Source organism: Eschscholzia californica, unplaced genomic scaffold (genome assembly GCF_041429995.1).
Source record: "Eschscholzia californica isolate CP2 unplaced genomic scaffold, dmEscCali1.0.p SCAF_3, whole genome shotgun sequence".
Taxonomy (NCBI): Eukaryota; Viridiplantae; Streptophyta; class Magnoliopsida; order Ranunculales; family Papaveraceae; genus Eschscholzia; species Eschscholzia californica.
Window position 1 is genome coordinate 33,078,494 of NW_028238420.1, and position 17,023 is coordinate 33,095,516.

The 17,023-nt window shown below is 36.2% G+C and overlaps 1 protein-coding gene, 1 long non-coding RNA gene and 1 other non-coding gene across 3 annotated transcripts in view; 1 reads left to right on the forward strand and 2 right to left on the reverse strand.

The window, feature by feature from the left end:
• Positions 1-17,023, reverse strand: part of LOC147549660 (uncharacterized) — a 54,711-nt gene that overhangs the window by 34,442 nt on the left and 3,246 nt on the right. The gene's annotated exons all lie outside the window — the stretch shown is intronic.
• Positions 2,521-2,602, forward strand: TRNAS-AGA (transfer RNA serine (anticodon AGA)). The gene has a single exon. It is a non-coding gene; the product is annotated as a tRNA-Ser (tRNA).
• On the reverse strand, positions 4,725-10,434 carry LOC147549665 (Met-10+ like family protein). The gene is made up of 9 exons (XM_086669189.1): positions 9,373-10,434; positions 8,335-8,433; positions 7,629-7,748; positions 7,359-7,525; positions 6,902-6,972; positions 5,641-5,783; positions 5,397-5,508; positions 5,073-5,185; positions 4,725-4,976 (listed from the first exon to the last, which is right to left on the reverse strand). Exons 1-9 carry the CDS (start codon positions 10,273-10,275, stop codon positions 4,833-4,835), a joined length of 1,872 nt encoding a protein of 623 aa, XP_086525315.1. The 5' UTR covers positions 10,276-10,434; the 3' UTR covers positions 4,725-4,832.

A 17,023-nucleotide genomic window follows, 5' to 3' on the forward strand; every position in this document is an offset into this window, starting at 1 on the left:
ACCCAAGTGTTGCAATTGAGTTGTAAAAGATGTACAAATCAAAATTCTAGATGTAAAGACCTTTTTGGTATATACACGTACATTTTTTACAAATCAATCATCAATTTTTTTTTTAAGATTTACATCGAGATTTAAAATGAGATGAAAATGCAAAAAATCGATACCTAAGTGTGTATGCGGATATACATTCAATTTCTGGTTCTTTTCTCATAGGCATGTCATCAAGACATTATTTCAACCTAACAAGATGCGGATGGGCCAAACTCCTCAGATTCCCTAACGCCCCTTGGGCCAAACTCCTCCAGGCCAAATACTTTCCAAAAACAGCCAAACCATCTACTCCGAAGCAGAACCACTCTTGGTTTTGGAAATCACTGGCAGTCCCTCTCAGTAAAACCTCCCAACTTACCTTCTGGGATGTCAACAAAGGAACAACCATTAGAATCTGGGAAGACTTCTGGATCCCTAATCACAAACCGCCTATCTCCAACCTCCATAACTGTCCCTTCACTACTGTCAATCAATTGATGACTAACAATAGTTGGAATGAGAGCTTGATCCAGCAGTTCTTCAATGAGGAAATCAGCAAGGCTATTTTGAGTATCAATCTTCACCAGTCCGCTGAGGACACAATGGTTTGGAATCTCACACCCTCAGGTAAATTCACCATTAAATCCATGTACAACTATATGATTTCTAACAATCAAGATAGAGAAACCATCGATTGGACGTTTATCTGGAACATAAGAACTATCCCTCGAATTAAACTTTTCCTTTGGAAATGTTGTACTACTAGTCTCCCAGTCAAGGATAAAATTGGAAAATATATCGGCAACAACTACAAATGTATTTTCTGTGAGGAACGAGAAACTTTAGCACATGTCCTCTTGCACTGCAACTTCGCAAGAGCTGTGTGGTTCCATTTCAATGTTCGAACGGATGGCTTAGCCTCAGTCCTTGATTGGATCAACAGCTGGCCTTCCCTTGACGATTATACAGTGGCACTTTTTGGGAAAATTATGTGGTTCCTCTGGAAAGCTAGGTGCGACAACTGCTTCGGTAAAAATATCAGCACACCCAAGCAAGTGATAATGAAGATTCAATGCTACTCAACTAGCGTTCAGGAAACACTCACAACCAAACGGAAGGAATCTCGCCCGACTTGGCAACCCCCACCACCACCCTATCATAAAATCAATGTGGATGCATCCTTTGGGAAATACACAGACCCGGCAGGCATAGGTTGCATTATTCATGATCCGAAGGGAGATTTTGTCACCGCTAAAGCAGAACCCATCAGAGGACAGACGGCCGAGGAATGCGAAAGCATGGCGATTCTGAGAGCAGTCCTATGGGCTCAGGAACTTAACCTGGACTACATTATCATCGAAAGTGATAATAAAAATCTAATCCACCACATCCAAGATAGTAACATCAACATCAACTGGCAATCGGTCCAACATATGGCGCAACTTAAAGCTCTCTGCACTACTTTTCAGAACATTCAATTCCATTACAGCCCGAGAAAGACAAACACTCTGGCCGACGCACTAGCAAAGTGGGGGAGGAAAGAAAGGAGGCAGCGAACGTGGTCTTCGTTTGTTACCATGAGGCTTGATCTGAAGTTGTAATTTGTTTTTCCTTCCTTTTCTTGTTCTTCTCAACAAAAAAAAAAAAAAAATAGAAACAAAAAATAGTTTTTTAGACATTTGAATATTTATCATTATCATCTTCTTGTAGGAAGCAACACTAGATAGGATTGAAAAGAAACTTAAAAAAGGGTAGCAGGTTGAGCAGCTCCAGGGTTTGGTTTCTGGTCCAAGAAACCACAACATATTATCATCGTTTTGTTTTAAATTAATACAGTACCACCAAGAATGTGCAGTTGGATTAATTAATGATTAATCTGTAAATTAGGAACTAATCAATCATTATTAGCAAATATTAATATTTTCAACTTGACAAAAAAACACTCACCCATGTGCAGATTGGAAGTATATATATATATATATATCCTTTTGAGTAATTCTACAAAAAGATGAAGGAAAAAAACCCGTCCATGGTTTATTGACTTTTTTTGTTTATATTGGTTTCTCTACAATTTGTCGTAGGATATATGATAAATCATTATTCTTTTTAGTTTAACAAATCAAATCCAGCAGAAGTAAACCAACTTTTATTTTTACTTGTCAAGCAACAAAGTCAAAGGCCATCGAATCATTCTATATGTGACTTTATCATCTTATTCATGTGCATTATTATATTGAAACGTTACTTAGTTTTTTTTTTTTTTTGTTGAAAAGAAACGTTACTTAGTTGGAACCTGATAGTTATAATGTCATGCTTTGAATTTAGGGTAAATTTGTTGTTCAATTCCATTTCGCCTTTTATCTCTTTGGGAAATTGTTGTCTATCTACTCATCATTAAACAATCTCCCATCAAAGAGATGAAGGTTGGAGGATAAGAAAATTATTTTTTCTTTGTACTTATAAATGACTAGTGACAAGATGTACCATCAAGTGGACGTGCCGGAGTGGTTATCGGGCATGACTAGAAATCATGTGGGCTTTGCCCGCGCAGGTTCGAATCCTGCCGTCCACGTTTATTTTTGTTCCTCACTTTTTTATTTCTTAAGTTGTGTTTGATAAGTCCGTTTCATTCATGTGAAAATCAATTTTTTCTATTAGGAGAGAATCAAAATCTTTTGTGTGTGAAATCAAGTTTGAAGTGTGGTAGGAATGTAGGGTAATCATGGATGCCTTTAGGGAAAAAAGAAAACCTAAAAATAATCTAAAATTTCGGTAATCTTTTTAAAACCCTCTTTCCAAATATCTCTTATAGAGGATTGTCAGAAATGAAAAAAGTTTTTGATTTGGAAAACTTTGATTATGGCTGAACTAATTTGAACTCGCCTCATAACTTCTTCAACTTGGATGGTTTTTGCGTGCAATCGATCATTAAAAGGAGGGCTAATTAAATTCATCATCTTAAACTATTCAAGATTAAGGTGCTGCCCTCTCTCAATACATGTTTACAAAGTCAGGTTTACTATCCGATCTTTAAAAATCAAACCATGTGCAATTTCTTTATCAATCCTTGTTCAAGACTAGAGCTTTTTTCCAATCTCTAGATCAATAGTCTCTTAATCAAGGGTTTAAAAGAGAAACCTTTCATGAATTCTACAGTCAAATCTTGACAACCTTACTTTGCTTGATCTTAGTGATTGATTTTTAGGAAGGATTAGTAGTGCACTCATACCATCTCTTTCTGCACCAGAGGTAGCTTCCCCGTGTTCTTTCTGTATTCTTTCCATGTCTCTTTTTTTGCAACAAACATTTTATAAATTTATTTCAATTGGTTCAAATTTAATTGATGAGTTGGACAATTAGAGATATCACAAGAGACACTCTTTACATTAGAGATACTTTTACACTAGCTGGCCTCCCTGCTTTCAGTCTCTAAACAGAACATGACCCAGTTTGCGAAGCTGACTTGAATCCAACTTCCCACGTTAGGGCTCGTGATGACCTCTATGTCAGGGCTCAGGTAGCATTTCTCCGTCGGAACCACCTTCTTGATGATAATTTTTTTTACTTGTTTTGATCTATTTTAACATATACTTGATTGATTTGATGTTTTATGTTTGTGGTGTTTTATGTTTTTTTATTTATTTTGTTCGTTGCAAACTATTGTCTGCATACTGTTGATCTTTCGTTGCAAACAATTGGGCCAGTGGGGACAACCAAGTTACCTAGGAAGCAAATGAAAATGGAAAACAAAAAAAACAGTGAACCAACGACAATTTATTCAAGACAAACGACAAACAATTACCACACATATACTTATGACACTAACGAAAACAAACCATAGTCTGTTCGCCGGAACTAGAATGTAGAGAGAGAAAGTCGCGTTGTTTAGATAGGAGAAGACAAGATCCATAAGTAGTCATTTCAAATTTCTTCCATCAGAATCAAAACCCAATAACTTTTTGGCCATTATGAAAAATGGTGGTCTTTTCACTCTAATACATACTTAGGAAGCCATTACGGAATTATTTCAAAATAAAACAATTCAGAATCGAGGGACATGGGATTCGAACTTGGTGATGCGGTGTGCATTGAACTATAGGGACAGAATCACCTTGTATGGCATTTAACCCCTAACTGCAGGGAAGATATCTCATCGAAAAAAAAAAAAAAAAAAAAAAAAACTGTAGGGAAGATGAAGATTAAAGGTTAAAAAGTAAACATCTTAATGTTGGGGTTAAATTAACTTGTCAATCAGGTCAAACTGCATAGACCCAAATCTTTATGACACTTTTTGTATCCCCAAAGCACCAGGTTAAAAGAGCACCATATTTGACCCAGCTTCCAAAATAACCCCCTAAACTAAACCCTCCAATTTTTTGCCTATTAGAGTGAATTTTCTTTTGTCATGAACTGTAATTTTCGAGTGTTACCCAAGTGGTAGATAGTGTTGACATAAACTCCAAAACCTAAGAAGTTCCAGCTTCGATTCCCGGAGTAATAAATTTGTCCGAGTATTAAACTTCTTTCACTATTGGTTTAACTGTAATTTCTCAAATGTAGATCCTAGTCGATTTCTCAAAGAAAAACTGTAATTTTCAAATGTACCCTAATATTTTGTCAGATTTTATATTTTGTAACAACATGAGAAATCAGGGAAGGAAATCCCAAAATAGAAGAGGCCGTTTGGGGCATTGAACAAAAAGCTGCAGTTTAAGAACTAATTTCTCACACTGAAGCCATACTCAACATAGTTTCTTCTATTTGTGACAAACATGTAACTCACCATTACAAGTTTTTATTACTCATCTTTTTTCACTATGACTTGCAATTGCTACAATCTCTGGAAGAACAAATGATGCACATAACATCCATTTTCCAGGTGCCACGAGCCTAACTCTAATCATTTTCACCTCCACGGCAACTTCCTCAAGTCTGATCCTTATTCGCTGTAGTTGTTGGAAAAAAATCGAAGCTCATGATAAATATAAAGATATGCAAGCAGTATTAAACATCAAGAACAAACCAATATACGTCACCCTTACCTGGTGAAAGTCAAACTCGGGATCTGCTGCTTTCGAGAATCCATATACATGGATCATGGGCAAGGGGGAACTCATCCCCTTGGGTTTGTTTCTGAATATTCCCCTGAATGCATCTGCAAGCAAAATTACAGATTTTTCAATTTGGACAGACACTGTAGTTCAGGAAATTTCTAAATGGGCTTTCCAGTTGATAATCCGAGATCCAATTATTTTAGTACATTATAGGCAAGCATAAAATAATCAAAACAGGCACATAAAAAAAAAACTAAACAGGCATATTAGCCTAAAACATATACAACATAAAGGGTTTCGAAATAAACTAACCAAGATACTCCACTGCATCATTTGGCAAATTCATAACCACATGTGTGATAGGTTTAACTTTTTGGCTTGTAAACATAGCATCAATGAACCTCCTGCCGTCCATGTTATATACCTGATGTTTCAAAATGAACGTATCAATTACCTTCCACGAAATTCATATGTTCAGAACTCTAATATAATATGCACAATGCTTGTAAACAAAGTAAAGATCTAAATTGACTTTGATATTTGACCAAATTCATACCTCAATTTTTTTCTCAAGTTTATTGAGTACGCAATTTTTTTCTAGATATTCAACAGCAGAAGGGTTTAAATCATTAGCATATACGTGCTTTACTTTCTTTGCTGCAGCTATAGCTATTGGACCAACACCAGAGAAAACATCACCTGTTCAATCATGGAAAGAAAAATTATTGCATGCAAGCTACTTATCAATAGAATTTCAGCCAGGGGGCGGGATCTCGCAAAAGATTTAAGGCAAGAAAAAAGAATTCACTGTGTATAGAGAGATACACATGATTAACAATGCATTTTCATGATAGCTGACTATTGCAATACCAGAAATAAGAGTAGGTTCCAAGAAGATGTGCAAGACGAAGTGATAGGAGCTCCACAAAAAAAAATTGCTCCTAAAACCAGGAAAGCGCAAGAGTAGTTCAAACCAATGTTAGCAGATACTATACCCTCCCTTGCATACTGCGCACTGGATTCCACGTACCTTTTTTGGGTGGGTTCGTGATACAGTACCCCAAATCTGGCTTACAAGAATCTTCGATCTCAATAAACCCAATTTCTTTATGAAAATCTATAAGTTTGATCAGTTGAGTAGTTAATTACAAGATCTTTTTTGTTAATTAGTTAAGATTTTAAGTTTTATGGAGATAGAATGTCTGAGAATTGGTGAATTTATTACACATACATCATAGAGAATATATTGTGTAGGAAATAGTCCGAAACACATCGCAACAGAAAATAGTGTATCGAAGTAGACCGCTGGCATACACGATACTCACAAGGTATCTTAACGTGAAATGGTACCCGAACCACGTACTTCAGTAATCCGCGTATTAGGTAAACTGCTTCAAACTGAAACAAAACAGACCCCCCCCCCCCCCCCCCTATGAGTACCAGAAAGTGTCGCTCTGGCCTCAGATCAGAACCAGGACGTCAATGAACTCGTGACGTAAAAGTTGTAAGCGTTATTATTCTAGATCTTGGGCTTCCCCCTCTAGTTTAGCTCTTCCTAAGTAAGCGACACATATAACGCCCGTAGTTAACAAAAACTGACTATTGTACTGCAGTCCAACTGACTTTTTTCAGTGACAAAAATGCTTCCACACTTGGTGATACCCTTTCCTTTTTAGTGTCTCGTGAGAAGACAAATCAACCTCAATGATATGGTAAGATAATTCATGATCCATAAGCAGGAAACCCGCAACTAGGTTGTGAAAAATCCAACTAAGAGTGCACATTATGATCAAAATTTACAGAAAAAAGATACATACAGACAACATCACTATTCGTAAAGCAGTTCAGCAGCCTTTGTCTTTCTGTTGCTAGCCTTGAATTCCAATATCTGCATAAGATTTAGTAAATTGTTGTCAAAATACATGCAAAATCTAAACAAGGAGAGTTTATGACTTGTTATAAATTCGATGAAGTAGAAACGTGTGAATGGTCAACCGATCCAAATAACAGTCAATAAGTCTAATCTCAGTCCTCTCCATGAGAGAACAAAATGTCAAGGACGTCAATTACTGATAAGCATATGCAACTGTTGAGAACTTGAAACATATGGACTTGGATTGAAGACACAGATGATTACATGAATGAGAAAGCTTAATCCACGACCATAACATATCAAGCAGTTAACTGACAAAATGATTGACATGCAGTTTTTATGAAATCAGATGCAACCGGCATGTTTATGCACACTATGGATTGAAGATAAGGTAGACTTACACTCTTGCTAGATCTACGTGGAAACGAATTCCATTCTCAACAACAGTAGTTGCAAGGGAATGATTGCCGGCAAGAACTTCAAGCTGCATTGTTCGGTAGTCATTTTGAATGGCGTCAATCTTATTAACAACTGTTTGTAGTTTTGGCTTATTTTTATCCAACACTACCTGAACATGGTTTAAAAGGAAAACAGTGTTACATAACATAAGAAAAGCCTTATAATACTCCAATGAACATTGTCAAGGGACGTAAACGTACTAGACTAAACACCTGAGCAATCAGTTTCTTGTAAGGCAAGTGCTCATCTTTCAGGTTCAAGTGAGCAATATGGCCAACTGTTTCAAAAGATGACGGGACAATTACACCCTCGGGAAGCGAAGCCTCCAAAATCTGCAGTAATAAAAAGATCCTTGTGAATAAGGTGTGGTTCAAGAATGATTTCACTGGAAAAAAAGTATCTCCTACTGCTAATAAGAGCTTTTCGGAAAGACTTCGGCATTTGAAATTTTACTTGCCGTCTACATATATAAGAAGCTTGATATATCCAGTTAACACGCGGTTAGAAAAGCACAAGGACGGCATTTGTGATGCTTCGGACTCCAGGGGTACCGCTTGGAGGGCCGTCACCACATACTTAGACACCAATAGTTCCGATACTAAACCAGATCCTTCTAAAGGTGGAGACACTTCTATTTCAATACGAGTACAGTGTCATGAATATTAATGAAATAATGTTCAACTATGTTGCTTAAGATTTTTTCACCTATGGCTGTAGAACTTTACTTGTGCATGCTCCAAAAATTTGAATAGCAAAATATAAATAAATGTTTTCCCTTCAACCAAGGAAGAAAGTAAAATATGCTTAAGAAAAGAGAAATGTTAGACTGTTAAGTTTTCAGAACTCCAAAAGCATAACTAGTGCTAGTTGGAACGTGATAACGTGCACAAAATCAAGTAGACAATATCTAACAATTACCTCATTCATCTGCCAATAGTTATAGAGTAAGGTCAGCTTGCATTGGACAAGCTCAGGCGTTATTGTACTGCTTGACTTGTTATTTCCTGTTAACACAGCCTAAATAACACATTAGAATGTTAAAAAGAATCTGGAAAGTGATGGGCAATTGCCAAAAAGCACATAGCATCCGAAAACCAGAAGGCCACACGGTATAACCCTTATTTCTTCTACTTTAGTTGGTATTCATTATAGCGTCCTTCCAAATTCCACCCCCACCCCCCCTCTCATCCCCATTCTTTCTGCAATATTCTTCTATTAATATCAAATTTGGTTACAGAAATAATGGTCTGATTAGTGATGTAGCTTCGACATAAATCATACAGAACGGACTGCGCGATTACTGTGGTAAGAGAGTTGCATGATTTATTTTACATGATTAATCTATGATAACGACTGAGAGATCACGAAGTATGTCATTCTCTCCACTACCCAGTAATTTTGACCTACAACTTGTCTGCACAAACCCATCAAGTCCTATCCACTGATAGCATGAATTTTGGAAGAAAAATTTGCTTAAGCTAAGTTATTGGGCAGGGTTATGACTTATGAACCAAGTGGGCCTGTTGATAATATAGTTTTGCCAAATAACATAGTATCAGCTCCCAATTCTTGAATAGTTCAAGTAAATGGTTTTACACACGGAAGTACAGAAAATCTCCTATATGCTAGCTCTGACCCAATGTGAATTTTCAGTAAGGCATTTGAAGCTGATCTATACGTAAACTACTAGTTTGAGCAGACATGTTTGAATGTTTTTACGAGTATATAAGAGGCAAAGACCTTTAATAAAGTGAATTCAGATAAATATCAGCTTTGTTCACTGTAAAATTACGAAGCTTGAAGATCAAACATAATTCAAGGTTAGATTCAACATAAAGAAAATTAGACACCCCAAACAAAACCTCAAGTCTAACACATTTTTCTAATTAATTAGATAGAATGAGAGACACAAAACAATCAGCTAAGGAAGCATGAAAGAGTTGGAAAAGAAACCACCTTCAAAGCCTCAGGGAGCTCGTCGGCAACTTTATTGGCGAAACGTTCGTCCAACAGAAGCAACCTTGTAGAACCTCTCCACCTTCCCTCTTTATACTCATCACCAAGCAACCCACTCAAATCATCTTCTTCGCCATCTCTGTTTTCAACAACTTCTACCACTGCAAAATCATTCTTCCCCATTCTCCTATTCCCTTCACTTTTCTCTGTCAACTCTTTCGTTTTCTTCTTCTTGGGTCTAGAAATCTTTGCAAGATTTCTGAATTTTATATAACCACGGGAATTAAAGGACTTAGCAAGGTTATCTCTGTACAGAACTGGATTCAAATTTTCACCATCACCATCAGCTTTACCATATAAACGCCGGTCTAATGAATCTAATGTCTCTTTCTCTTCATCATCTTCGTCTTCTTCCTTCTTTCTCTCACCTAATATCTTTTTAAACTCATCATCCATTTCATCACCAGGAACCCTAGCAATATTACGAACACGAGGCCAGTTCAACAGATGTCCTCTCAATCGATTCTCTAAAACAAAACAATCTTCGGCAGGAACTCTAATGGCTGCTACATCAAATACACGACAGAAACTATCTTTATCGATTACATTTTCGGTTTCTCCAATTTCTTCGTCCTCGTCTTCGTTGAGAACCTGAACTGAAGAAGATTGGGGTAAATCTTGCCTCCATTGTTGTTGTTGAGATTGAGATGGTTTGGTGCCTTTGTGAAGAGATGGACCGTATATGAAATCATGATTTAGGGTTAGGGTTAGGGATGAAGAAATGGTGGAGAAGGGAGTGAAGAGAGAGAATCGAGGAAGTCGTAATGGTTGTTGGAAGAAGTGATTTGCAGATAGAATGACGAAGGGGATAGGATGAGATCGAAGAACGAATTTCGTCGCCATAACGACAATAACATAGTGAGGGAGTTTCGTTCACAAACCAGTCGATTTTTACGGAGTATAAAAATCCCCCGCCAATTTTAATCACACCTTGGCCTGACTCGCTCAAGGGCTCAACATATCACCCAAGAATGGGCACCCCTGGAAGATCCTTACCGGCCTGTTATTCGTCAAGACCTATTTATTAGATCTTTTTTGTTCCCGACTTTCAAAGATTTCGAAATTTTTAAGAGTTCTGGCTCTTAAATGTTTAAAACTTTAAAAGTTCAGAAATTTTTAAGTTTTGAAACTTTTAAAATCTGGGACATAAAAGTCCGAAATCATTAAAATTTCAGAATCTTTTTATTAAAATTTTGAAGATCTAGATCTTTTTGTTAGATCTTAAAGAGTTCGTTTTAAATCTTAGCCGCCCAAACAAATGGTTGAGATTAAAACGAAAGTATATTATTTTAAATATTAGTAGTTGTTTACTCTTAGGTTGTGTTTGATAGCAACTTGGAGAAAGGAAAAAAAAAATAGGGAAATATTTACTCTGAGAAAAATTTACTTTGAGAAACATTTACTCTACAAATATTTTCGTATTTTCTACTGTTTGTTTTGCCAAGGGAGAAAGAATCAGTTTTTCAGATTTCCATTTTCTACTGTTTGGTGATTTAAGAAAAACAAGATGGCGGGAATAGCATAGGATTACATCTAAGATATGTTCAACTTTTTCCTCTGTATAATATACTTATCACTTACCAAAAAGAGGAATTACATCGAGGATATATTGCAAAGCTAATGAGCTGATGTTCATCCCGTTATAACTATGTTCAAATATATAACTATGTTCAAATATTTAGACCCTAATGACTTGTTCAAACATATTGAACTACAAGGATGCCTAAGCCGAAATGTGGCCAGAACATTGGTTGTTGGTCAATTAAATGTGATGTCCCAATAGCTTCGTGATGTTATTTAGGCCACTACCTTAACATGGAAAGTGGAGGATCAAATAGTCATTAATTCACATTTGCAGAAGAGCCTTGGTTGTTTGAACATACCTTAACATTTACAGAAGACCAGTACCTATAAACTGATATGTACCTTTACTTTGGAATCTTGGGTCTTGATTGGAACTTGAAAACACTCAATAACTTAGAGACCTCACTGATAAGTCATGAAAATGCCTCATTTGAATCTCTTAATTTGGGTTAGTTAGTCTATTACGAGCAGTTACTCTGATGAATTGTGTATTTCTCTTTCCCAGGTGTCTTTTACAGAGTTCGGTGTGAAAAATAGTTAAAATCGAGGAAAAGACACACATGAAGGGCAGTTTGGTCATTTGCTGATTTTGGAAATTTTGAGGCTCGGATGAAACTAGACTCCAAGACGATCCCAATGGCGAAAACGGAAGTCAAATTGGAATTTGGACGAGAAAAATATAGTGGGTCAAAGTTGGTGTCAAATTCAAGTCAACTTTGGGTTTGAAAGACACGTGGCGATCAACCTATGGAGAGGTATAAGTTCTCGGTTTAATGATGGGCGCAATGGTTATTTCGGGACCCACTACAGGAGTTGATTTCACGTGGTGCGACGCAAGATAAAGTAATAGTATGGGAGGATCGGATGGATGGAGATACTTGCGGCTTGGTCAAACTCATCCAACGGCCACTTAAATTATGACGTGAACTAACTCGGTATCCCGTGTTACACTGGATCTTGTGCTGCTAGTAACCAGGTTATCCTAACATTCACGTGGGGATAGTTGATTAAATTTAAAATTCAAAACAACCCTATCATGTGAGTTGTTGGTTGGTGCCTAAGAATTGGGAAATTTCTTCTCTTAAGGCATCTTCCTCTCATTTCTATCTTTGGAAATAAACAGTACAAAGAGGGCTTAAAATAAAGAGATATTTCCAAACAAAGAGGGATTAAGAGAAAGAAACGTTGAGATTTTTGGGATGAAATCAAAGATAAAGAATTAGACTAGGAAGGAAAGAACAAAGATGGAAGGCACAGATGATTGAGAATGGAGATTTGTTTTAATCTCTATTTTCAGAGAAGGATTTCAAAAGAGATTTCCAGGAGTAGAGAGAGAAGATTTTAAGAGAGATGGCTGAATATATTTTCATAGAGAGAGATGAAGGAAAGCTGCAGATTTTATTTTCTACAAGAAGGACAGAGAAGGATTGGATTGCTAAAGGAGATAAACAGTATAGAAAAGGAAGATGAATATATTTCTAGAGAGAAAAGGAAACTTCTTTCCTTATTTTGTTATTGATTTGAAGAAGAAAATTTACGGAAAGAATCATGGAGCTGAATATATTTTTAGAGAGATAACCGAGCAATATAAAAGGCTCTTCAGCATTCTTCATCAGTATCTCATCTTTGGGGGTCAAAAGCTCAACTAAAAATAGAAAAATTAGAGAAAGAGAGAGAAGGAAAAACAGATTTTTGGTTCATCATCATCTTAATCTTCTTCTTCTGTTATTTACTTTGTATTTTATTCCTTTTTGTGAGAGAAAGGAGTGATTGTAGAGAGAGAAAGAAACAGAGAGAGAGATTGTCAGAGAGAAAGAAATCAGTACACTCAATTTATGCTGTTTAATCTTTCTTCATTTTCTTTAGCAATTTCCATTCCATATTAGTGTTAAAAGAAACAGGGAACTATTTGTTGGAAAGAAAAGAAAAGAAAAGAAAAGAAAGGAAGAGAGAAAACAGTAGAGAGAGAAAACAGTGAAGAAGATGAGAAAACTGGTTAGAAAATAATTTTCTCAGAGAGAAATTGTTTCCGAGAAGACGAGAAAAATCAATTTCCTTAGGGGACCGTTTGGCTGCAACAGAGAAAATCAGCAAGAAAAGTTAAATCTTTTTTTCTCTTTTCTCTTAATTCTTCATACTTATTAGTTTAATTTCATGAATAGCTAACTCTCTCCATCTAGGGTTTTACGATGAAACCCATTTTTGATCTTTTAGAGATATAATTTTTATTGATTAACTCTTGATTAATGCTTCATAGTCTAATTCGTTTTAGTTTGATAAATAGATTTTCTTTTCACTATTTATACTTTTCGATTTGATGCATCGTGCTTATGTTAAATCATTTGACGGTTCATACTTATTAATTGATAAATAGTAGTTTAGAGATTTATTTATTTAAAATAAAATGATTACATTGTTATGTTTTATTCGGTTTTAACGAAAACATCTCCCGGAATTAGGATAGTTCATTATCCGAAATTCTGAGTTATAAAAAAGAGAATTAACCATTTTAAGTATTTGTTTCTAAAAGTGATTTTATGTGGTGGAATCCTAAACCCTAGACTCCTCTCCCCATTTGAGTTCATTTTCATTCCCGTAATTTTATTTTAAAAACCAAAAACCAAATCATTTTACAATCTTATTACTTCCTAATTTTAGAATAGGTTTAACTAGTCTCTGAGGAACGAACCGGTCTTACCGGAATTATTACTTGACGCCCGTGCACTTGCGGGTGTAGACCTATTTAGGAAACTTTTTAGGCCCATCAAGTTTTTGGCGCCGCTGCCGGGGACTATGTTTTAAATTTGTTCTAATCTTGGAAAGTTTTTATTTTTGGTAAGTTTTGAATTTTTGGATACTTTGGCTTGCTTCTCTGTTTTTGGTGTGCAGAACACTAAGGAGCTGAAGAGGAGGCGCAACAAGGAGGAGGACCTCAAAAGGAGAAATTTACAGTTTTTTTTTTTTTTATTTTTTATTTATTTATTTTTTTTTGTATTTATTTTGGTAAGAAAGAGAGACTTTAGACTTTCTAGATTTATTTTTGGATTAAAGTTTTGACCCTAAATTAGAGGGCTTTTAAATTGTAACCGAAAATCAAATGAAGCCTCGGGTTCGAACACTTGAGGGAAGAGTGGCCCGGGTCGTCTACAAAGGTCGTCGCCCGTCTTGAACGGGAGGTAATTTTTCTAATCACCCACGAATCCCCTGTTAGTGGGTACTTTTTATAAGATCTTCGTAGTGCTTCCTCGGTTTTCGCGTTAAAAAAAAAAAAAAAAAAAAAATTAAAAAAAAAATTATTAAAAAAAAAAAAAAAAAAAAAAAAAAAAAAAATTGAAAGAGAGATGGATAGATCGTGGTCGTCTGACTCGCTTAAGGACGATGAATCATGGTTGATAAATGTGTTAAATGAGACTATTGTCTCGCTTGACTTTGGTGAGGATATAGAATTCTTTAAGGACCCTGAGTACATCGCGATCAAAGAGAGTATAGAAGGTTTATCTAAACCGACTTCTAGGGAGTGTGAGTCTGCTATTAGGGTTTCTCTATTGAAGGAACCCGAAGTACTTGTTTTAGAGACCTCCAGTTTAAGTCCAGGTGTCGTGGATAGTCCTCTAGACTACTTTGCATTTTGTCCCCCAAAACCATGTGTAGATTTTGAAACACTCGTTCCCTTTGTCTACCATCCATATGAAGACCCCTTCTATCCGGTCTGTGATCTCTCTGGTGCAGTACCAAACTTAACGACCTTATTGTCGTCTAAGTTTGGGGATTGCCCTTCCTTTTTGATAGTCTCACCTACACTATCACCAATTTATTTAAGTGTGAGACTATCGTTTACTGAAAAATTTGTGTTTTGGGTGGACCCACAGATGTATCGAATATTGGTTTACAGTTAATCACATATCTGTAATCCAGTAGGTTAATTATTTCTGTTTTTTCGGTTCATTTGTTTCGTCTGGCTGAAGACGTTAAACTTAGCGCTTTGTGGGAGGCAACCCATGCAGAGGACGTTGAACCGGGTAATATCTCTCCCTTCACCCTGTTATTTTTGCATAGTCTTCAGAACATTGAGGACAATGTTCGGTTTAAGTTTGGGGATAGGGGATTGAATTTTTTGCTAAGTCCTATTTCAAAAATTCAAAAGGGTTTAAAATTTTTCAAAATTTCTAAATTTTTTGATTGAAAATGTGAGTCTAGTTGTTTTTGCTTGTTAATAGTTATAGAGTCTAGTTGGTCGGACTATGCTTTTGTTAAAGGTTTTTCCATGAATTTCGAGTCTTGAAGTTGTCTGTGCACTAGCCATGTGAGCGTTAGATAGGTGAAGAGTTGACTTTTCTAAGAGAACTTAATCGATCATTAGTGGAGACTTAACCCATGTGAGATTCTGAGCCTTTCTTGTTGTTTTGAGTGATCTCTTCTGAGCTAATTCTGAGTAGAATGAAGAGCTACTCAACCTCGCAATATTGAAAGAAGAACTCATTTGATCTCTTGAGTTCAAATTTTACAACCATTAGGGATGTCATCAGGAAGCGAGCCTTTCTCTTGTAGTCTGAGAAACTTGAAAACAATGTCAACTAGAGGAAGATAGAAATCCATTAACATTTAGAACCCTGAGAAAAAGGCATGAAGCAAAGTGGAGAGAATTATACCCAAGGAAAGTGTTAAGAAAGAAGTATTTGTATTTTGAGTTTTATTACCAGAAGTGTATCAAAAAAAAAAAAAGAGAAAAGAAAAAAAATAGAAATAGAAATAGAAAAGAAGAAGAAAAAAAAAAAAAATAGAAATAGAAATAGAAAAAAAAAAAAAAAAAAAAAAAAAAAAAATGTGTTTGTTTGGTTAAAGTGTTTACCCCTTGAAGTAGTTCTTGAAGATTTGAAGACGTCGAGTTCTCAGGAGTTCTAGTTCATCCTTAGTGTCTATCGACTTTTAGGAAGCATTGTTAGATAGTTGATCAGGTGAGAAGAGTTGGTTAGCTTCCCCATTCCGTATTAGTGGTTGTTTCCTTCCGATGAGATCAGTCGTTCACTAAACTTTTAGTCCATCTTTTTCATGTGTTGAGTTTTCCTTCATATTCATACTAACACATAGAGTGAACCATTCTTGAGTGACTTTAATTTTTGAGTGTATGACCGTGGGGCAGTAGTCGAAGCGAAATGTATCGAGACGGTAATCAAGGTCTTGTCTTTTCAGAACCAAGATGATACTCATATTGGCTGGTCACGTGCACTTCGAGTCTATATTTCTAGTGAAGAGATTTTTAGCATTTGTATGGTGGTTGACTTGGATTTTGTTTCTATTAGCTTTCAAAAACTTATCTCGGATAAACATTTTTAGTCCATGTCATATTTAGACCCTTTTAGATTTTTGAAATTTTGAATTTTGTGGGTAGATTCACTGCAAACCCTCACGAGACAAAACTCGTCCTCTAGGATAACCTAGAGGTTTAACGGCTTGTTGCATGTGCTAAGTGCAATCGTGATTCCCTACGAAAGTGGTGAATTAGGTATAGTTTTCTTTTTCTGTTTTGCTCGGGGACTAGCAAAATCTAAGTTTGGGGATGTTTGATAAGTCATGAAAATGCCTCATTTGAATCTCTTAATTTGGGTTAGTTAGTCTATTACGAGCAGTTACTCTGATGAATTGTGTATTTCTCTTTCCCAGGTGTCTTTTACAGAGTTCGGTGTGAAAAATAGTTAAAATCGAGGAAAAGACACACATGAAGGGCAGTTTGGTCATTTGCTGATTTTGGAAATTTTGAGGCTCGGATGAAACTAGACTCCAAGACGATCCCAATGGCGAAAACGGAAGTCAAATTGGAATTTGGACGAGAAAAATATAGTGGGTCAAAGTTGGTGTCAAATTCAAGTCAACTTTGGGTTTGAAAGACACGTGGCGATCAACCTATGGAGAGGTATAAGTTCTCGGTTTAATGATGGGCGCAATGGTTATTTCGGGACCCACTACAGGAGTTGATTTCACGTGGTGCGACGCAAGATAAAGTAATAGT